The 22,450-nt window shown below is 39.9% G+C and overlaps 2 protein-coding genes across 2 annotated transcripts in view; one reads left to right on the top strand and one right to left on the bottom strand.

Annotated features, from left to right (window-relative positions):
• Nucleotides 1-22,450, top strand: part of RSPH14 (radial spoke head 14 homolog) — a 76,199-nt gene that overhangs the window by 5,471 nt on the left and 48,278 nt on the right. The window lies entirely within an intron of this gene.
• Nucleotides 646-22,450, bottom strand: part of GNAZ (G protein subunit alpha z) — a 52,247-nt gene continuing 30,442 nt past the window's right edge. The window contains exon 3 of the mRNA XM_071445599.1: nucleotides 646-2,726. Coding sequence (XP_071301700.1) covers nucleotides 2,382-2,726 — 345 coding nt within the window. The 3' untranslated portion in view covers nucleotides 646-2,381. The remainder of the gene's footprint in view (nucleotides 2,727-22,450) is intronic.

The raw sequence follows: 22,450 nt of genomic DNA, 5'->3' as shown, positions 1-22,450 counted from the left end.
ACTTTGGTTTTATCCAGCTTTCTTACCTGGAAGCTGTGCTGTAATGGATGCTGCCTTTTCTTGTCTCTCCTTTCACTAATCTGAACAGGCCACAGTGCAATGAAAGCAAGAGGTGAAGGACACACAACATCTATTAGAGCATTCATTGGGAGAGGGAGCCCTGACTCACTTCCCACCTTTTCCACAATTCAGCTGGCTAATAATTGGATATGACATGTAAAAAAGCAAATTAGACTAGAAATACTGCACAATTTCCCCAGTAAACGATAGCAATTTATAGTAAAGAAAACGTAGAGGAGCTTGTACTAGGAATTACTAGATACAGATTTTAGTAAACTCGCCAAGCCAGGCAGCCTGAGTGCAAATATCCCAGGCAGGCAGCAGCTCCTCACCACAGGTGAGAACTGAAAACTCACTGTGTGCCATGACAGATCTCTGGGCCTTTATACCTTGAAGGCACAGCCTCATTTGATCTTTTGCCTCTACTCCTCAGGTGTAACAGTTGGCAGGGAATGCTTAAAGGGACCCCATGTCCTCAATGCAGGGATAAAATATCTGGTTCAAAATTAAGAAAACTTCACAAGCATTAACCAATCAAGTAACTGTCATAACACTACTTAATGAACACACTATAGACACATTCAGTATCATTTGAATTATTTATTTTGAAGTGGACAATTTAAATGTTGATATTATTAACCATTTTGTTTTAATTTTCTTAGAGCCCTTGGCTGAGATTTCTTGCACTAATCATAGTATATAAGGGGAACAAAAGTAGAAGGTGATTTTCCAGTGTGCATGTGTGTCTGTGTCTCTGTGTACTATGTGCTTTACAGTTATCAAACATTTATTTACACACCAACTTTACACTGATGTCTTTAAGAAGTCTTTTCTATGGCAGGGGAAAGAACCAACTGACCAAAGACTTAGGTCTATATAATCCATATGAGATTTTCCAGTGTAGTCCCACAGAGCTTCTTATGCATTCAAACTTTTGCAGGAATGTTACTGCATCCAGTAGTGTTTCTTTATGAGATGAAACCTGGAGCTGAGGATTGCATCTCTTCAGTTTCCTTAACTTCACTAAACTGTAAATAATTTAAATTATTAAATTGAAATAACAAGACATTTAGTTATTGTTCATATCGCTCATCTTTAACCTTCTAATAACACATCACATTTTAAAAATAATTTTAAAAACCAACAAAAAAAGACTTTTGAGGTTATACACTACACAATCTCCATGGCTCCTGCTTCTTGGGAAATCTGGTATAATATTACAATACCCAGAAGGTATTTGGAGCAGTGGAACAGAATTGTCCGTTGGCAACTTTCACATTCAGCAATCCAGACACTACAACAATAATTTAAAAAATTGCTTTGTGATTTCTTTTTTTAATCTGTATTAAAAAAGGAACACTAACCTACTTCTTAAATATAATTTGGTTTTTCATGAAACACCACAAGATTTGGCAAAAAAAGATGTAAAAGAAGACTGTTCTGATGTATAAAACTCCTTAAGAGTAGAAGAAACACCGACCTTAATTTGGCCTATTCAGAGATTCATTTCATGTAGTTTTGCTGCATATTTGAAGCCAGAAAGAGCAGAAAGAGCTGCTAGTCAGTTAGGAACTCACAAAACAGGTGTGCACCAACAATTCCTTTAATAGGCAAGGTGTCCATGAGAAACAGTAAAGTAAAGCAGAGGTGTGTACATAGTATATGCTGAGGTCATGTGCATGTGCATACATGATGGATGTGTACATACTCTTGACTGTGGATACCAATAGTGTGGCTGCATGCCCACTCTCTACAGATTGAAGAAGTATTTCACTTAAACTCTCTCATTCAGTAGCTTCTGGTTTGAACTAGCTTTTCTCCCAAACACAAGCATTCTGCTCTCCACCCTTCAAACAAGTTCATCTCTCACTCACCAGATTTATATTTTTATGTCAATAAAATTTTAGGACAACTGGATGAAAAGTCATTTCTTACACAGAACATGATAACACTCCCACTGTAGGAAATGGAATGAGACAAATGGAATAAAAGTGCAGTGACTGTGGTGAAACATCTCCACAGAGTTTGGCCTCAATCTCTTTTTTTTGTTTTTGTTTGGGGGTTTTTGAGTTTTTGGTTGGGTTTTTTTTAACTGGGGGTGTTTGGTTTTCTTGGAGAGGAGGCTCTCACTCTCCAGAACATATATTTGGGGAAAATTATGTAGCAGGTTAAGGGGGCATAAGAGGAACTGTGTTCATATATCAGATTTCCCCATTTTCTCTCCTTGGGCTATTAAGCATTGCCCAATTTTTTTCCACTGAAGTGGAAGAAGTTAGCCCCTTTTTTATCACTCCAGGAAAACAGATTAAACCCAAGGATTCTTAGCAGAGGCCAATGTATTTGAGATTGTTCTGAATGATGACATCTGTCACTGCATCAAACACAAACTGTATGTTACTGGTATCAGTGGCACAGGTGAAGTGTGAGTAGATCTCCTTGGTCTCCTTGTTGCGATTCAAGTCCTCAAACTGGCGTTGGATGTAGACCGCTGCCTCCTCGTACGTGTTTTGGCCTTTGTATTCAGGGAAGCAGACTGTTAGGGGGATGCGTCGGATTTTTTCTGCCAGCAGATCTTTCTTATTCAAAAAAAGGATGAGGGAAGTGTTGATAAACCAGTTGTTGTTGCAGATGGAATCAAACAGACGCAAACTTTCTGCCATTCGACTCTGTAGGAGAGGAAACAACAGTGTCAGCAATAGTGCTTCAGCAGAGCTGTGGCAAGCTCACAGCTCTGTCTGCTGCCCTGAGCAGGTGAACTCCATTTAAGAACAGTTGAGCATGACCACCACAGTTATGTTTGGAAATTAAAATCCAATGCTGCTACAGACTGAAAGAAGAGAGGTCTGTTAAAAATCAGCAGCTGTCTTGAATGTTCCTGGGGCATTGCTGCCTCTGTGACATTTACACTGATGCAGCTGGAGCTGTCCATGGTACCAAGCTCTTGGGAGGCTGTGTTTATTGCTTGGTTTACACCTATAAATACGTGTCAATAAATGTTGTGTTTTGAATAGAAAATATTATAGATTATTAAAAGAAATATCACTCAGGTATTGTCAAAAGTAGATACAGAAAATGTCTCAATCAGGCATTTTTGGCAAGGTCAATATTTTTCCAGCCTGCTTAGGTTTCAGAAAATGTTATGCATACATCATGAGTCATGGGAGTGATCCAGGGGAAGTGAACAGCAGGGATTTGGGATATCAAAAACCAAGGGTATATTTGGTTTACAAGACTATTTGCAAATATGTATGTGTTCCATTTGTCTGGCTTGTGTTCAGAGGGGATGAAAATAATCAGTCTGGGCATTTTTGTTGTTGTTTAGCTGTGAAGTATTCTGGCCAGTTCTCCAGTTTGGAAAGAACAAACAGTGGTGGAAAGAGGATGACTTTGGCTTTTAATAGAAAAAAAGTATTTCTAATATAAATTCTAAATTCTCCTGAAATTTGTATCAGTTGTGTCTAGTGCATCTCCCTTGATTTCAGTAGTCACCTGGTGAGAGGAAGAGAGAATAATCATGCACTGTTTATTACACAAACATTAATATGAAAATATAATTTATTTAAAATTTTCTTTTTATGTTGTTTTATTTGGAAATGAAATGTGTTGTTATTCTTTCAAAGGAAATCTGCAGCAGTTTTGATCATTATTCTTACACTAAAGCTGTATACTGAAAAGATGCCTCTTAACAATGCATAGTTGCTGAAATAGGAGCAGACTGATTTTCATAAGCTTTTCAAATTACCTCTTACACTTTCCTCCCTTTGTGTTATTACTCCTTTTCATTTGCTAAGGGTCAGCTTGGTGAGGATTGCATCCTGTGTTCTGGGATTCCATGGAGGAAAGGTTAGGTTAGCTCTGTGTTTGCAGTGAAGCCAGGGCTGCTGGCACTGCTGCTCATTGCCCGGCCCCAGGAGCGCCGGCAAGGCTGGCACTGCCGGCAGCCAGGGCAGCGCTGACTCACCAGCCCCTCGAGGCACCCTGAAACACCAGCTCAGCCAGACACTGCTGGTTGGGGCTGCTTGTTTACTGCTTCCTTTGTGAGCTGGGCTCATCTGACACTCCAGCCTAGCTTAAATATCCACAGATTTATAGGTGGAAAAACATAGCTTTAAAAATATGTTTGTGCATTTCTTTTCACTGGGCAAACACTGACACAACAGATAATCCCCTGAAACATCATAGGTCTGTTTTCAAATGCTCAAGATTTCCTTTCCTGATTTTGTAACTGATAAATAACCAAGCAAGACATTTTTATCTCAGTCAAAATGCTTTTGCTACTAATAGTCTGAAAAAAATCTTTTAGAGCTAATATAGGTTTTTGGCCAACTCTCAGAACAATCATACCAACAGGATATTGCATTTTAAGAGGTTTGTGGTCATTGCTGTATTTTGTAGTGAATCATAACACTGTCTCTCTACTACCAAATCTTCCATTGGAATCTGTAATCCAAGGACAAAAGCAGAGAGTTAAAAGCCTTCCATAAACTGGGAGATGTCTTGAACACATACAAGAGGACAGTTTTAAATTATTGTAAACTTGGTGATCTCTTGTGGGATGTAAAGAAAATATTAGTAAATTGTTGATCTTGACACCTAAGAAATTTCTTCTTCAATGTAATATTTTAATATTGGCTCCAGATCTGAAATTCATAATATCCTTAACTAAACTAAATACCATTTCTTTTAGCTGAAAGGTGAGTAAGCCAACCGAGAATCATTTCCAACAAAGATGCAGGTGATATTATGCCAGTGCTAGGCTGTGGTTGCATGGTATAAATGTGTGATGTACCTTGGGAAATGAACCCCCCAAATCCAGGTCATGATTTTAATAGCCAAAGAAGGAAAATGTATCAATGGACAACAAGGAAATGTATCAGAAAGGAAAACCCAAGTCTTGAAATCCTACAGTCATACAGTGCTTCAGGCTGGAAGGGAGCTTAAATACCATCCAGCTGCAAATCTCCTGCCATGGCCATGGCCACCTTCCACTCTCACCCAGCCTGGCCTTGAAAGCTTCCAGGGATGGGGCATCCAAAGATTCTCTGGGCAGCCTGTACCATTGTCTCCCCACTCTCACAGGGAAGAGTTTCTTATTAATACCTAATCTGAATCTCCTGTCCTCCAGTTTGAAGCCATTCCCCCTTGTCCTGTCACTGCAGGCCTTTTTTTAGTCTCTCTCCATCTTTCTTGTAGGTTCCTTTCCTTACTGGAAGTCCACAGTGAGGTTACCCCTAACCCTTGTCTTCTCCAGGCTGAACAATCCCATTTTTCTCAGCCTCTCCTTATAGGAGAGGTGCTCCATCCCACTGATCAACTTGGTGGCTCTCCTCTGGACTCACTCCAACTCTGGACTGACTCTGTTCTTCCTGTGCTGGGACCCCAGGGCTGCAGGCAGCTCTGCAGGTGGGGCTCACCTCAGTGGGGCAGAGCCCCCCTCCCTGCTGCCCACACTGGGGGCTCAGCCCAGCACAGGGAGGTTTCTGTGTCCCAGCACACATGGACAGGGCAGGGCCAGCCCTCACTCACCAGCATCCCTGAGTCCTTCTCTGTCATGATCGGCAGAGGAATTGCCTCACACAATAGGCGTGAACAGCAAATCCCAAAGTTTATTGATAGCTCACACATATTTATATTGGTGTTAATGAAGCTTATACATATTGCAAAAGCTGAGCTCATTATTGGTTAAAGCACACTTAGATCAACCACACCTACTTCTATGCTCTAATGATTATTTTGTTTCTATGTTTACATTCTTATAGCTTCTCTACCTAGGCTATCTTCATTTTCTGGCAAGCGATTTTCTCCCCCATCTTCCTGTTTCAGCAAAGGTCACCATGACCTCTGTCAGTGATTGGACACTGGTTGCTATCCTTATCCTTATCCAACAGTATCACATTGAAGTGGCCTTTCTCAGCTAGCCAATTATCCAAAAAGCTCTCCACACTTCTCCCCAGCACTGCTCCATCTCCTCATCCCACGTGATTTCTTGCCATACCTTTAGTGATACATCCACAGTTCTAAGGTCGAGGCTGACACTAAACATACAATGCTATATCCACTCATCTACTCCCAGCAAAACAGGCTCATTTCTGCTGTTGACAATACTGTAAACTGCTTTCCATATCATAGGGAAAGTGAACTTGAGAGGGTTATAGCTTATTATAATAAAAATAGGAGAAATTGTTGGATGAGTCCCAAAGGTGTCATAAAACAGTAAAATAATGATAGGCAATCTTCTCTGCAGTGTCTTTTCCAGTTCTGGAATTCTGAAGGGAGTACGTAGCCAGGTGGTCAGAAAAAAATGTGCTGCTGTAATTTTATAATTATACACAAGCTGGGGTATAACCAAGATAATGCCAGTGCCTTACCCAGATGGCCTTGTTGGGGGCTAATTGCAAATTCTTCTCTGAGCATAAGAACAAGGAATTGGTTGCTTAAGGGAAAGAACATGCTAAGGAACAGATGGCTGCTTTTATGCTTGCAATAGTTTGCAGAGGCACAAGCATCCCTGGTCAGCCTGTGGAACAGTAGAGGTGTGCTTAGCAGGAAGGAGTTCTGAACAAGTAAGCATTTTCAAAAGGGAAGACCCAGTTATCAAGATAGCAAGTAATTAAAAGAACAGAGTTTGTAAATGGAGCCAAATTGTAATGTAGTTTCTCCTTTCAGCTTTCACATTAAAGCTTTCTAGTCACAGCTGGGAGAGCTTTGAAATTAAAAATGAAAAATTATGAAGAGAGAAACTATCACAAATAGGGGAATCAACTGTCATTTGTATTAAAAGCTTAAGGACTTCATCTTTCAGTCATTATATCTCTTTCATCGTCATTATTTTAAAACTGGTAGGCACTTGGGGATTTGAAAACACTAACAAAACCAAGTAAAATTTTTCTTGTGTAAGCCATAAACAATAATGAATAAAATTTGTGCAGGAATAGTAATATTTACTTTCTAGAAAAGTTAGAAAATCTTTAAATGTCAGTAAATCTTGGAATAGCCAGTGGAAGCTATTGCCATTTTCCTGTAGAGGCTTTCCTTGCAATAGTGGCTGACATTTAGCATATGCTGGTAGCTATGAGCTGTTTCACAAAATGGCATCAAACTCTCTATTTCAAATATCTTCTTTAGAGATCCATGACTTAAAATCTTCTGAAGAAAGCAGATGAAGCAAAGTATTTGAAGAAGGGGTAGTGGGGTAAAAAGGAATTGAAAATTGAATCAGTTGGATGTTTTTCCTTAGGTTTAATAGAAAAAAAAAAAAAAAAGGAATCCATTCTGAAATAAGGAGAGTCTACAAAACAAATGAAGGAAATACCATTGTCCAGGACACTCATAGTCAAAGTAGTTCAGGAATTCAAACTATGCTTGAGTAAAGGCAGAGGGAAAACAGAATAATTTCCCAAACAAAAGTACAGAAAGCAAGTGAGAGCTTGGGTGAATACAGAGACACTGTTGTAAAGAAGACTCCAATGAGTGGCAGTTGAAATGTCCTTCCTGTGTAACAGTCAGGCAGTCCTGACTGAGTGCTGGGTAAGAGGCAGACAAATCTATTGTATGATTCATCTTTTGTTCAAAGCAAGAGACTTCTGCAAGGATGTATATGCTCAAGTGGCTGCTGGACAAAATGGGAGAATATTATGATAATTTCATGAGTTTTTAAACATTTCTTTCATCTAAAAATCCAAAAGAAGAAACTATCTGTTGGAGAGAAGTAAATAGACTTAATCCAATGCCTCTCAAAGAAATTAAGAACCTCACTGAGGTGGAATCAAACTGGGATAAAACTCTTTACCTGGGTTGTCCTGTATATATCTGTTTCTAGCCTTGGCATCTCCCAGGAGGGATGGGTAAGCAAGAAGGATTGACTAGACAAAATTGTTTTGGTTTCTAAACTTTTTCTTCCCAATCCTAGGAGCCCAAAATTCTCCTGGAAAACGTTGGAATCTGAAACTGTCAAAATTAGAAGAGGTGACATAGAAGAGTAAGCCCCACAGTGAATTCACTAAGAAGTGTTCTTAAGACACTTAGCAGCTTAACTTATTCTGCCAGCAGACAAACTCATTATCCCATCACCCAAACAATTCATTGCATTGGTCTAAAACCACGGCAGGAAATCCTGCTCAGTCACTTGGTAAACAAAGCAGGAAGGAGCTCAGGCTCATGAAAAGCAGCAATGTCAATATAGCACCTATCACACAGATCCATGCATGCACGTGCCACCCATCTATGTCCTTCCTACCAAGTGCCTTTCAGTGTCCTGCATGGAGGAGGACTGTGAAGTGTAGAAAGGTGAAAACCTAATATAGTGTGTTAGTTTATGCCACCACAATGAAAGGAAATTGAAAGGGATGGTAAAAGGTTTTATATTGGAGGAATATTGAATCTCTGCTATGAAATGAGCTTATAGAAGGCTGAGAAACATATGTATTATGAAGTGGAGACCTGAAGAAATTTTGTGTGATTTTGATAGGGAGATATCTATTTATATTGTGAAGGCAAAAAAATGTATTAAGCATGAAACAAGTTTGTTTTGAGTTTTTTTAAATCAGATTCATTCTCAAATCAGGAGGAAACTATATATTATCAAACAAAATTTGTAAGCTACCAAATTAATTCTTCTTTATTTTAAAGGTAATGTCCTGTAATTGTTCATACTTACAGTTTTTACATGCAAATGTAGAACTGGTAGAGGAGGCAGTAGTCAGTATTTGATGCCTCTTTTTCAGAGAAGCAAGGGAAAATAGACCTTACAAAGTGGTAGTGCAGCATACATACAGTGTCCCATGGTGGTTCCTGTTGAATATTGCTATTGTCTTTACATAGAACTCTGTAGATGATAACTGAACCTGGCAGTGTGAATGAGAATTACAAGAGGACCTTTAGGCTTGGCTATTGTATGGGATGACAATGAACAACATCATGAATATTTCATCATGTATGTTCTCTGGGACTGAGAAAACCCTGCAGTGTTACTAAGGCTTACTCTGGACTAAACCACACAAAGCAGATTTAATTGGGAATATTACTTTAACAGAGTCCTCAACATTTGCTTTGAAAATTAATCCCTGACACTTTTCACCCTGCAGCAGTCACGTCTTAGGAGTGCACACTCATTAAACATTGCTGTGTAGTTGTTACACACAAGTAATACTTGTGCCAGAGACAGGCTGGGGTAAAGCAATCTTTAATACTACATACCAAAACTATTTTATGTTCCTAGATCAGAAACAATGCAGAATTGTTAATCCTACTAAGTACAGTCTGACACCAAGCTATGGTTGGAGTGAAGGAAGCTGAGCTGACAGAGAAGTTTGATTAAATTTCCTGACTGAAGGATTAGATTTTTGAGCCAGGGGATTTCCAAGCAAAGGAGCAGGACAACAGGTGCTTCTGCTGGCACATATAAATGAAAGGGAATTTAAAGAAAGGATATATAGAAAACTCTTAGAAGAACAGTGGAAAAGGTTACTGAATTCAAGGGTCAGAAAGGGTGGGACATTCATCACTCCATAGAAATGCTAGAAAATCCAGATAAAGGCTACTTACTCTTCTATGTCTGGCCAGAGTATTAAAGGCTGTTCCACAAACAAGAAAAGGGACAAAACAGAAATGGAGAAATACTCATAGACTGATTTATTGCTTGTGGCTGGCTATACATATCTTTTAAGTAAGCTGAAGTAGAGGAAAATTATATTTAGAAGTCACAAAATAGGCATGTGATAGGTGTTATATTTATCATTAGCCATAAGAGAATTGCAAGTCCAGAGGAAAGTTCTAGAAAAAGGTATGTTCAAGAAAATAGAAATGTGGGGCAGTCAGTATTGGTCCTGTGCCTGAGAGAACAGCCACACGAGTCAACATTTCTGGGAAGCAGTAACAGGGATAGATTGGCACAATAATGCTGCTGCAGCTGACAAAAGAAACTTCATGTCCCAATGGGCCAGCATAATAAAACCTACACATTTCCCAGCCAGTGTCCAGGCAGGGCAGTGCTGCCAGTCCTGCAGTAAGAGTACCCAAGAGAATCACAAAATGGCCAAGAGCTTGGTTTTCATCCCTCAGGGAGGGCTTGGTGTGTTTCAGTTCTCAGCAAACAACTGTTAACACTCTGCTTTTACTGCCCCAAGTCAGCCAAGTTTCATTTGTGCAGAAGCCTCTGGCTGCTGCCTTACCAGTGCATGGGCTCTACTCCTCTTGGATCATTTTGGGGCACAAGCAGTACTAAGAGGGCAAGCATCCCATAAAGGGAATAGAAAAACAAATCTCCAGGGTCTTTCACAGTGCCAGCAAATTAAGATTTCCTGAGTACAAATTAGGATCTTCATGTCATTCTAAGAAGTAAATTTGTAGCATACAATACTTATGTTTGCTTTGGGAGGTGGAGTTTTTTAAGCATTGTACAGGATCCCAGGCAAACTGCATATTTCTGGAAGTTAGCAAAAAACTAGCTTAAAAACATTTTCTTGGTAAAAGCATACTCATTTAAAATGTCACAGTTCTTGAAAATATATTCAAAGTGTCATTAAAATTCATATTTCAATTGTAAATACCTGGATGTTTTATCGTTAGATTGAGCTTTTTATATGGTAATAGAGTCCAGCTTTTCTATTCCTGGTAATAATAATTTGCTTTCAACACTTACTCAGTGGTTTCAAGTGGGGTGAGTTTTTTAGTTTTATTTTCTTCCAGGTCTTTAGATTGCTTACTTAGCTCAAGGGCAAAAGGAACATTTTAAGCATATATTCCACACAGCTGAAATACTGCATAGTTTTACACATAAAGTGGTCCAGGACTTGACTGTCCTCGTTTGAGAGCCTTAAACTTCTATCAGCCTTCTGTGTGTAGACATTGATGGAATCACAGAATGGTTTAGGTTGAAAGGGACCTCTAAGGTCACCTAGTTCAGCTCCTGCCATGGCAGGGCCACTCTCTAGACCAGGGTGCTCAGAGTCCCATCCAGATTCCCCATCCAGGAATGGGGCATCCACAGCTTCTCCAGGCTACCTGTCCCAGGGCTCACCACCTTCACAGTTAATAATGTCATCCTCATTTCCAGTCTGCATCTACCCAGAAGACAGAACTTAACTCTGCAGTGACCTTCAAGGAGAGGCTGAGGGAGCTGAGCTTGTTTGGGCTGGCAAAGCTGAGCTTGTTTGGGTTGGCCTAAGGGTGACAGCCTACAACTACTTGAAGTAAAGGTGACACAGAACTCTTCCAGCAGTATTAGAGCAAAGAATAAGCAGCAATGAACATGAAGTGAAGTTTGGGAGGTTCAGATTAGATGTTAGATTTTCTCTAGAAGACCAGCACAGCTCTGCAACAATTTGCTGAGTTTTGTGAAATCTGCATCCATAGAGGATTTTCACTCAACTAACTGATAAAGCCATAGCTGGCCTGATTTACTGCTGGCAGTAGTCCAGACCCTCAGGGATCACATCCAGCCTACATTTCTGTAATTCCATGCAATTTAGAACATATTTATAGTTGATGCATAAATAAGAAGTCAGTTTCACACACACAGTCTCAAAGTTTGCCTCCCAAAGAGATGAATTCAAGCACAAGGCTGTCCTTTGGTGGAAAGAGTCACTATCCTGTTGTTGAGGCAGGATGAAAAGGAAAGAGTTAATGAATGGAGTTGTGGCCTTTCTGGAATGTCCAGGGTTTACTCTTTTCTGTTCTTTGATGCTCTCTGGTCCTTGGAATGGCCCTGAAGGTATTGAAATAGTGCAGAAATCTGCAAGAGAACTACACAGGAATACACAAGTGAAAAATGTTTATTCACTCTTTCAGGCTACTGACTAACCTACTTTTGTACAGTTTATTCATAATCCAAGCTTTTGCTGATACTGTCTGTGTAAAGAAAGAATGCTTTTCATTGCACCTTCTTTGAAATGGGCATTTTTCTAATACATTGCAGGGTGGGAAAGGGCATTAATAGGGTGAATATTGCTTTCTGACAATTGCCTAATTGAAGTAAAACAATATATTGACCACATAAAAGGAAATTACTATTTCTTTTTAAAATGGCACGGGGACAGATTGCAAAATCTTGTGCCTGTGAATGCCCTTTCTCTGGAGAAAATACCCAAATGATATAAAGAAAAGAGCATTTATTAAATAAGTAGGTTTTCATTTCAACACACTCAAGCCCAGCTTTCAAACAAGACTATCTGGATCTTTATGAAAGATGTAAGATGAGGAGTAATTTGTAACAGTAGCATTAGAAAACAGAAAACCAGCAAGAATTATCATAAGCATGGAGTGACTATCATATGAATTTAAATAAACCAGTTCTTTTCAATCTGGAAAAATAAATAGCTGAGGGAGAACACGTCAGAGCTCATAAAACCATGAATGGTATGGAAATGTTGAATAGCAGATTAGTTTTTCAGCATTTCTTACAATGCAAGAAGTAAGAAACATCCAATTCATTTATCTGACAGCAGACAAGTATTCCTTCCATACAGTGCATAATTCAATGTAGAACTCTGTCATGAGATGTTAGAGAATCATAATGATAATAGTAAAAGTCAAAAAATGTAATTGGGTTCAAGAAGCAATTAAATTAAAAGGGCACTTAAACAAAGAGATGTTGATGCAATCTGCTGTTCAGTTACCTGGGAGGGTAAATTGCAGGAAACATCAGCGTATGCTTGATCTGTTCCCTAATTTTCCTAAATGTCCATTGTTGCCCACAGTCAGCCACAGACTGCTGCAGGTACTGGCTGTGACCTAGCACAGCTGCTCTGGGTGTTTGGGCTGTCAGAACAGCTCATCCTTGGGCAGAAATCAGTTGTTTATTTCCCTGGTGGTGAAAATTTCTCCCTTATGTAACCCATGTGAAATCACTTCAGTTCCCAGGCAATTCTGCCTTTCCCATTGGTCTTGCCCAGCTTAGAAAAAGTTTGTTTCACACACTTCACCACCATCACTTGAAGCAGTGAGTGCTTCTCATTGAAAGGTAGGCAAAAGCTCTTGGCACCAGAAGTACTGACCTCTAGTAATTTGCATTGTCCAATGCTGGGGTGTTTAAATGACAGAAAGACAGACAGACAGACAAAGAAAGAGAGAGAGACTGGTTCACATTGATGCTGAACCAGTTTTCACCAGAATAAGTTGGCCAGTCCTTTCATTCTTCAGTAGTATCTGAACAATAAAAGCAGCCTATTCTCCACAAAAAAGGTAAAGGGCCCTTTATACTGAGAAATTCACTGCAGGGGAAAAAAAATCTCACAAACCCTGACACCATTTCTCAGACTGTGGGATATGTGGAGAGGGATGATCTTTCCCTCCCAGCAGCTGAAATCCTTGCAGCAGACTGGCTTCTTGTTGTATTGCACCTTTGAAGATATTTTGGGTAGGATGCTCGCAGAGCTTAGCACAGCAAGAGCTCTTGTGGGAACAACAGCTGCATCCCTTTGTAGCCTGTCCACGTTGCAGGATCAAGGGAGCAGGGGCAAGGGGGTATTTTTAGCAGCCTTGCACGGAATTCTAACAAAGTTCCTCCCATTGTGGGGGTTCTGAGGTTGCCTCCTCCTAACCTGGAAGAAGCAAAGGCTGAGGGGCACAAAGGTCGGTGTTCAGAGTCAAGAATGGAAAGGCAAGAGGAAGAAAGCTGAAGGGAACTGCAAAGCAGAGGGTCTGAATCTGGGTCTGATCTTGGCTTTTTTGCATAAGCTGAGAAAAGTACTAAGAGTGCAAAAGCAGCATGTTTGGCATCATGGAGAATCTTGTCTTCACTCTCCATCAATTCTTCTGGCTTTAAGGAACATCAGTGGGATTCAGAACAAATCAGTTTCAAGAGATAATTTCTATGAAGTTATTTCAGGGCAACTGGAGAAGAATGAAAGAAATGGTGATGTTGGCTGTAAAAATGCTTCTCTCATATTTGAGATGGAAATTCTAATCTGTTGGGCTACAAAGAAGTAAAAATAATTTTGTTCAGTCAGGACTGTATTTAAGAAAACCCCAAACACTCTGATGTGGTGGTCTCAGGTTACAGGAACACATTTTCTCTTCACTGAGCTCTGTCTCATTCAACTTGCAAGATGGACAATGTCCTGTGATAGTCAATATTTGTCTTTAGAGTCACAACTCATTTTATAGATTCATGCTTTGCTGTAGACTTGCTGTTTATGAACTGCTCAAAAACCAGAATTACTGCTTTCTTCTCAAGCTTATAATTATTGTATCTGAATATTTCATTGACTACATTTGTTTCCACAGCATGTTGTCAGATCAAGAGGTGCTGTTGAAAGGAACTTATAAATAGGGAATGAAACAATCTATACAATGAGAAATTATAGGGAAGAAACAATCTATACAATGAGAAATTATAGTTAGAAGGAACCCAGTAATTCTAGACACCCAATCTAATTTTCTAGAACATAAGTTTTCAGCACATATATTAATGTATTTAACAAAGATTAATGGGTTTCTCAAGATATCAGTGATATCTGGTGTAGCTCTGAATAATCAGACCTACTAAAAATCAAATCACAGCATCTCAAATTAGGTTCCTTTGAGAAAAGTAAGGAAGAATGTGGGATTACCTAATAAAATTGTCATTTAATAAACACATTTGGAACTAAAAAGGAAGGTGGACCTATGCCAGGTTCTAGTACAGTTTTTCAGTAGTGTTCCACTGCTTTAGCCACATGAAATTTCTGCTTTCCTGTTACCCTATGCTCCATTCATGTCACATTTTCCTCCCTCTGCTAGAGATGATGGCAGTGTTCCTGCAGTCTTATTTATCACATGAGCCCCCATTAATCACAGAAAAATCATTGCATTCATTGAAAGAGGCATAAAATCTGTGGAAAAAACCCATCATCAATATAAAGTTGGAATCAAAATAAACAAGACAGCCAAAATAAAGTTACAACAACATTCTCCCATTTACTAACTCTTGATTGTTTGATTGCACCAGAGCACTTAAACTCCTCTCCACCTCATCCTCAACCCACAAAGCTCCACAATTCAAACTTACTCCCAACCTCCTCACTCTTCAGTGCTGTTTCCTCCTCTGACTTGTACATTCCAGATGAGAAACAGTGCTTATATAATTTTGTACCATTAGAGCCTGAGCAGATCTCCATAATAATGGTTTGTACCATTCATATTAGCACAGAAATTTGCACAGTTTAAAAGAATTCAAACTTGCAAAGGAATTAGGAAAAAAACTCATCACCTCTGAGACCCTGGCTGTGCCATCTGAAATATAAAGATCTTGTTAAAATCATGAAATTCTTAATTGTTTTTCTTTTATAATAATGGTTGAAAATATTTGTTTCCCTGCAAATGAATCATTTTCTTTAAATCACCCTACATTTCACCATTTGCAGAAAGGCAGATTTATTGTCTTCTGTCCCCAGCTTCCTCCTGACTCGTTTAGGACAGTAAGAGTCATTTTGGTGGTTTTAAGGGTCTCTCCAGGTATCAGAGAAAGAATCTGAGAAAGAATCTTGGCTGTGGCAGCTTCTAAATGGATCTTCTTGTATTATTCTAAAATTCCTTCTCTCCTACACTGGGGAAAAGCTCTTGTGGTACTTTAATCCTAGAATTTGCAGTGCTAGAAGATAGGGCTGTGCCTTTTGTACATCCATCACCCAACTTTATTGTTGATTGTGTGTGTGAATTTCAGTGAGACCAGGCTGTTTTTCCTTAAACCGTGGGATTGCATACATCTAACACATCACAATATTTAATTTCTCTTGCCATCTAATAATTGCAGCTGAAACTGATAGCTGAGATCAGGAGGGCTGTCAGATGTGCTGTGCCTGACTTACACAAGGAGGTGGCTGGTGGGACTCTCCTGCCCCAGAACAATGGAAACACAAACACTCATTGCACAAACATGGCCATGGCCTGCAGCTGCCTCTGCTGGGGTCACAGGGGGAACCAAGGAAGTGCTGGTGCAGTAATGACAAGGTGGACAACAGAACAGAGCAACAGGGAGGGAAAAGAGAAGCTGGTTGAACATTTGATTATTTCTGATATTACAGAACTACTTTTTTTTAATGCTTACTAACTTTTTTTTAAATACCAACTTTTTTCTTTAATGTTTACTCCATGTGAGTAACAATGCAGTAGCCTTGGCAGCCTGCCTGATTTCTTTTGTAACAAATTAACTTTTGGTGTTGTCTCTGTAAAATAACTCCTGTCTGGTTGGAGGACTCTTAATTGTTAGATCTAGGACTGAATCAAGAAAGGGACATTCTGAGAATTACTTATAACAGAGGAAACAAGGAGGAAAACTAACCAAGGTACCAGCTTTTGCTGGCTGGAAGGGATTTCATTGATTTGCATTTATCTGCTTATCACTTGTCCATTTCTCAGATTTCTTAAGGAACTGTAGACTGATTTTCTATTCAATCCATCAAAAGGATAAAAGTTCTTGGGTTGTGTACTGCTTTCCTATTTTCCACTTAGTGTTTAAATATTAGGTCAGAGATACTGTCATTAATCTTGTACCCAGTTATAACAGAAAATCATTTTGTCCAGTGACTCCTGAATGTGTCCTAAGCACAGAGAGGGAATCCGAGATGCCTGCTCCTCCAACTTCTGTTTTGCACTGCATTCATTTCAAGCCCCTCTTCAGGTTTCCATGGAAATAGCACAGAAGTGTGCTTATATTCTTGGCATTAAAATATTCATAAAAAGGGATAAAGAGATGGTTTAAATGACAGATGCTGTATTGCTGAAGCAGGCAGTCACATTCAGGGTTCTTGTCTGTAAATGATCATGTGTGTAAGCCAATGCATTCTGGAGAGAACAGGCCCAGAATAAATTCCTCACAGTGGCAGGAGGAGGGATAGGCAGGACAAACCTGACCTGCAGAGAAGGCAGGAATGCAATGCAGGATTTCCCAGAACAATGCAAAATCAAATGCTGCTAAGATTGTGCTATTAGAAGTTGAACCCTTTCTCAAGGAAAGAGAAGATGATCTAAGCTTACAGAATCACTTTTGTTAACTGACAAAAATATTGCACAACCCCAAACTATTTAATTAAATTTTAAAATCTTACCTGTATAAAGCTGCTAATTCCTTTCAGATATTGCAAGTAGAATTTCTGATACAAAATTTAAATTTAACCCTTTAAGAAAGGCTCTCATAGATTTGAGCTCTTGAGTACATTGAATATTCTAAAATAACTATAAAACCTCAATATTCTTTTAATCTTAGAAAATCTAACTGGAAGCAGGAAATGCACTGGCTTATCTATATTTTTATTAATGAATCTTATTCAGAAAAATTATTTTGGTTGTTTACTCATTATAGAGATTTGAAACTTGACCACTACTAAAATTATCCTAGTAGTATAAATAAGCATTTATATTCTAGGAAATCTGTTTTATGATACAAAATATAAACTCTAGTCCTTAAAAGACCATTGTATGGGCAGATTCCACTGCAGTACTTTGATCCTCAAGGAGAATGGAGTACAGTATGTAATATAGAGGCAGCTTTATAAATTTATGAAAAATAAACAGTAAATAGATGTATAATTTAAAAGCTTGCTGATAGAACATGTACTGCATAGAGACTTGGTGTGGTTTTCATTTTCCAAGAATAAAAGTATTTTTAAAATACAAGTCTATGAAAATAAACACTTCAATATGTCAAAATACTGTCCCTTTTAATACTGCAAGTCAAGAATGTTGTATGGACTTGTTTGCATGAAGTTACTCTCAAAAAAACTGGCAAATCATAAGGCAGATGACCAGTGCATGCTGATGAAGATCTATCCAAAATGTTTATTGTCTTTATCTATAAATCAGCCTGACTTCTGCCATGTTTATTGGTAAATCCTTTTTTGAAAGGCATTCAAACAAGGGTAGTATGCCAGTCTGCTAAACCAATTATCCAAGCTCTGCGTGCAACAAATATTCTGGGACATTTTTATGCTAAAAAAGTGTCTGAAGAAGTATCTCTTTCAAAAAACACCTTTTTTTTATAAGCCATACACATCTGGAACTGAGAAGAGCAGGACAGACAAGGAAGATGAAGCCACTGATGCAAATTGATAGAACAATCAAGAAATAAACCCCTCATGTCCCCTGCTCTACCACAGAAAAACATTATAATTTTTTGGAGAAGTTTAGGAATTGTTTAGGAGTTTAGGAGAAGTTTAGGAATTGTTGTAGAATCACTGCAGATATGCTCTTTTGAGTGCATCTATAAAGTTTACTAAGTAACATTTTCACACCAATCCTACACAATTCTGTATCATGATGCTGCCATTCAGCTCTGGGGACTGGCTCCTGGCACAGCAATGTGGGACATAAATGCCAGCCCTGAAGCAAGGGGGGCACATGCAAAGGAGCAGCAGGGACTTGGAGGAGGATTTGTCATCTGTGAGCAACGAGAGGGAGCAGCAGGACACGGAACAGCACTGAGGGAAAGATCCTCTGAGGATACTTTAGAGATTTAGACAGCAGGGGCTCAATCATTCTTTCTGGAAGGTGCATTTGTCATCAGCTGACACCTCCAGTTTTGAAGAATTTATCTTATTTCTCTCACCAGAAATGCCCCATGCCCTAATCAGAGCTGTATGACACAGATACCACTTTACCACTGAATTTTAAGAACAGTGGAGGTATTTTATATCCAGGATTTATTACCATAGAAAACCTGTTGGTTTTCAGCTGGCACTTTTGGATATTCATGTAATTTCCCTATTGTTCAGAGGATAATCATCTCCATAATAGAGAAAACAGTAGAATTACAAAAGCATTTTCAAGCTGTTCCAGAAAACTCTGGTCACTTCTTAATGAGCATGCCCTAGAATCCTTTGTGTAAGGCCAACTGAGAAGGCACCTTGAAAAAGCCCTCAGTGGAAAAAAGGTTATAATTTCTCTAAAATCTTCACATGAAGTAGAACCTGCAACTAACTGAAATCACACCATCTGTAAAATCCATATTCAGAATCATTTTCAACTAAATCTCTAACTAATCACTCCCAATTACCTTCCATTCAAGAGAGATGCTGGCTACTTTGGAGCAAAAAACCTCAAAACATGGGACAGGGCTCCTCAGCAGAAATACTACTGCATAAATGTTAAAAACATTTTCTCCTCTAGTGCAAAATTGAAAACTAATTTATGCCATCTTTAACCTAATAATGATTCTTATAAGTGGGATAAAAAATGAAAAAACCCCAAGATTTTTTTCAGAGGTTTATGGGTGGGAAAGACTTCAGATACCAAGCACTAAAGCAATCTAGCAGCATGGCCTGTAAATTCAATACATAATATGTAGGTGAGCCAAGAGTTGATCTTGTAACTCATCTTCTCTTTGCTGGCCAGCTGCACCTCACTTGGCATTGCCCTGCTGTGGGACTGATGCCCTTTCAGCAGGAGCTGTTGTTGAGCTGTGTCAGCTTCAAAAAGTGACAGTGGTATTACAGATTGGGGATGAATTATTCATGAAAATAATTATATTGATGAGGGAGAATGATTGAAAAATCAAACTGGGGAAAGCCAGACTTTTTTCTTCTATATTTTTTAGCTGTACAGTGCCTCACTTCTCTCTGATATTGTACAAGAGCTTCCCTATTTACACTGGGAAACTATTTACATTATTTACATTATTTAAATAGCTTCCCTATTTACAATGTACCTGTACATTGAGCAGTACAACAAATTGCATATAAAACTGATTTCTAAATAAGAAAGTCAGCTTCATGAGTCAGAAAGCAAGATATCATCCAGGATCTATTTACCAATAAAGGAAACAATTGAGAATGTGCAGTATTAATAAAGAAAATTCATACTAATAAAAATTAGCAATTTCCTCATAGCAAATAATGAATGCAAAGAGCACAGAAATACAGAAGTATTAATCAGGAAAGCAAAATACAAAGAATTAAAATCTGGAGCCTGGTTTTGCTCATATTAAAATCAGTGGTAGCAATATTTTAATTCATTTTGTTGTTTGAAAACTACTATCAATAAAATGAAATCAGCATCTAGGATATAATCTGTTGGAATTCTGTACAATTTCCCAATACTTCCTCCTCAGTATAACAAATATTTTAACTATTAAGCTCCATGTATGATGATATAAGTAGAAGGACTTTCATCATCTAGTTTGATATTTTCCAGGACTCAGCTAAGCCACTACCCCCATCCAAGCCAGGAGCAGCCAGGTTTCCCAGACAAGTTCTCCCCCAGTGGCTCATCTGTCAGCACAGGGGGCCAGCCTGTCCTGCTCCTGTGCCTTTAAAATTCCTTCCTGAAGGATGTCCAGCTTTCCTGGCCTCAGGACTGTCCCCTCAAGGGACAGCCAGTCTCCTCCACAGGCCAGGGGGAGGTGGCAGCTCTGCTGAGCTCCCTGAGAATCACAAACTCTCATGTTGTGACTGCAGTGCCAGGGCAGCCTGCAAGCAGCACTGTTGTGGTGTGTTTTATGTTTGTTCAGTTTTCCCCCCATTGTTCTCTCAGAAGGTCCTGCCCTGTTACCAGTTTGTGTCAATCCCCAAACCCCTCCCCAGTTGTCTTGGTTATCTTTCTTGTTCCCCACCCTGGCAGCCTGCCTGTCACTCGACACCCCTGCCTCTTTTTCTAGAGAGTTCGGGCCAGGGTGTCGAGTGATTGGGTTAGGGGCCAGGGTCCCTCCCGCAACTGTGTTTGATGGGTTCTCCGATCATGCCAATCCTTAATGTATCCCTCTCTGATTTGCTATCTTTCACCCCTCCCACGCTCTGTAAAACCCGAGGCTTTCCCTGCCTCGGGGCACGTCCACGTTTCCCTACCAATAAAACCACCCTCCCTGAAGAAACTGAGGGTCGCCTCTTCATTTCATCCTGCGACTTCGGAGCTCTCTACTGCGGCCACACGTCCGCAAGGCTTGACATCGCCTTGGGCACAAGGCCCTGACTCCGGGTTGGGGAAGTGCCTGACTGGCTGGAGGTTGGCTGGACACTTATCTAGCCTGGGCGTTTCACTTTCCACCGGCCACCGCTCCACAGCGCATCAGCCACCAGCTCTCCTGCTCCTTCTGCACTTTCTGGCCACCCACTGCAGCCCTCCAGTGGTGCCAGTCATCCCCCCTCGTTTCTGGGATGGCAGCTCTGTCATTTTTCCTGCTGTGCATTTCTGGGATGGCAGCTCTGTCATTGTTCCTGCTGTGCATTTCTGGGATGGCAGCTCTGTCATTCTTCCTGCTGTGCATTTCTGGGATGGCAGTATGTCATTGTTCCTGCTGTGCATTTCTGGGATGGCAGCTCTATCATTGTTCCTGCTGTCCATTTCTGGGATGGCAGTATGTCATTGTTCCTGCTGTCCATTTCTGGGATGGCAGTATGTCATTGTTCCTGCTGTGCAGGGCCTTCCAGCTCCCTGCTTTGTGGCCCATGCTGTGGGTGTTGGTGTAGATGCTCTTCAGTTGAGCTATGACCCCACCACCTTCTGGGCACTGTTCCCACTCATGACCATTCTCAGGCTTTTCCATGGTTTCTGACCCATCAATAACCTGTATGTCTCTGCTGCCACGTGGATCAGCCTGAGCTGCCAGAGAAAAGTTGGTTCAGCCTCTTTCCTAAAACAATGTGTTCAGAAACTTAGAATCCATCTAGTAGGTAGAGAAGTGTTGATATAATCTCTCATTAGAGAGAATTAAACCCCCCACTATTTCAAGTCAGTATTTATCTGACCTAACTTCCAGCCAGTTGTTCTTTGCCTTTCTCTGTTAGATTATGTATTTCTTTAAATATTGAGCATTTTTGTGCTCCTTCAGGTATTTATACACTAAGCAGGTACTTCACATTTTTTTAGCTCTACAGAACTAATTAACCTTTTGAAATGCTCTAAGTCTCAGTCTGGATTGCTGGACAGCAATGACAGCCACATGCTCTGCAGAACACTGCCTCCAGGACATTTTAGGCACAGCCACAAAGCATTTACTCTTGTAAACTTTCATTTTATTTTTTTAACATATCTTTAACCTCCTTTGTTAACCTCTCACATTTCCAATTCAGTTGGATTTTTTTTCCCTTTTTTCATGTGTGGGTTGTTGAGGGGTTATTTCTTTCTTTCTTTCTAATTCCTACTTTGATTTTATCTCTGAAGAACAGCAAGCTCCTGTTGGAGCCATCCCTCTCTGTAGCACTGCCAGGAGGATGCACACTATCATTACAGGCTTTATAAAAATTAGTGTACTCTGACAAGTCCAATGACATCCCTCATCAGTATTACCAGGGTGCTACTGCATTGACATTTACAGCAGCAGAATTCCAAGTGATCTGGGGAAATATGAATGGGAATAAGCTCAGTGGGAAAGCTCAGGCTGCTGGAAGCACTGGGAGCTTTGGCAGGAGCAGGCTGAAGGCATTGCCAGCAGCTGTGACACCCAGGGCTGTGTGGCAGGGAAAGAGCAGAGGGAGAAAACATC

Source organism: Agelaius tricolor, unplaced genomic scaffold, assembly GCF_023055355.1.
Source record: "Agelaius tricolor isolate 1412-34295 unplaced genomic scaffold, bAgeTri1.0.p SCAF_20, whole genome shotgun sequence".
In the NCBI taxonomy this organism is placed as follows: domain Eukaryota; kingdom Metazoa; phylum Chordata; class Aves; order Passeriformes; family Icteridae; genus Agelaius; species Agelaius tricolor.
The sequence above is the reverse complement of the archived record's forward strand: the minus strand, read 5'-3'. Positions and strand labels throughout refer to the sequence as shown.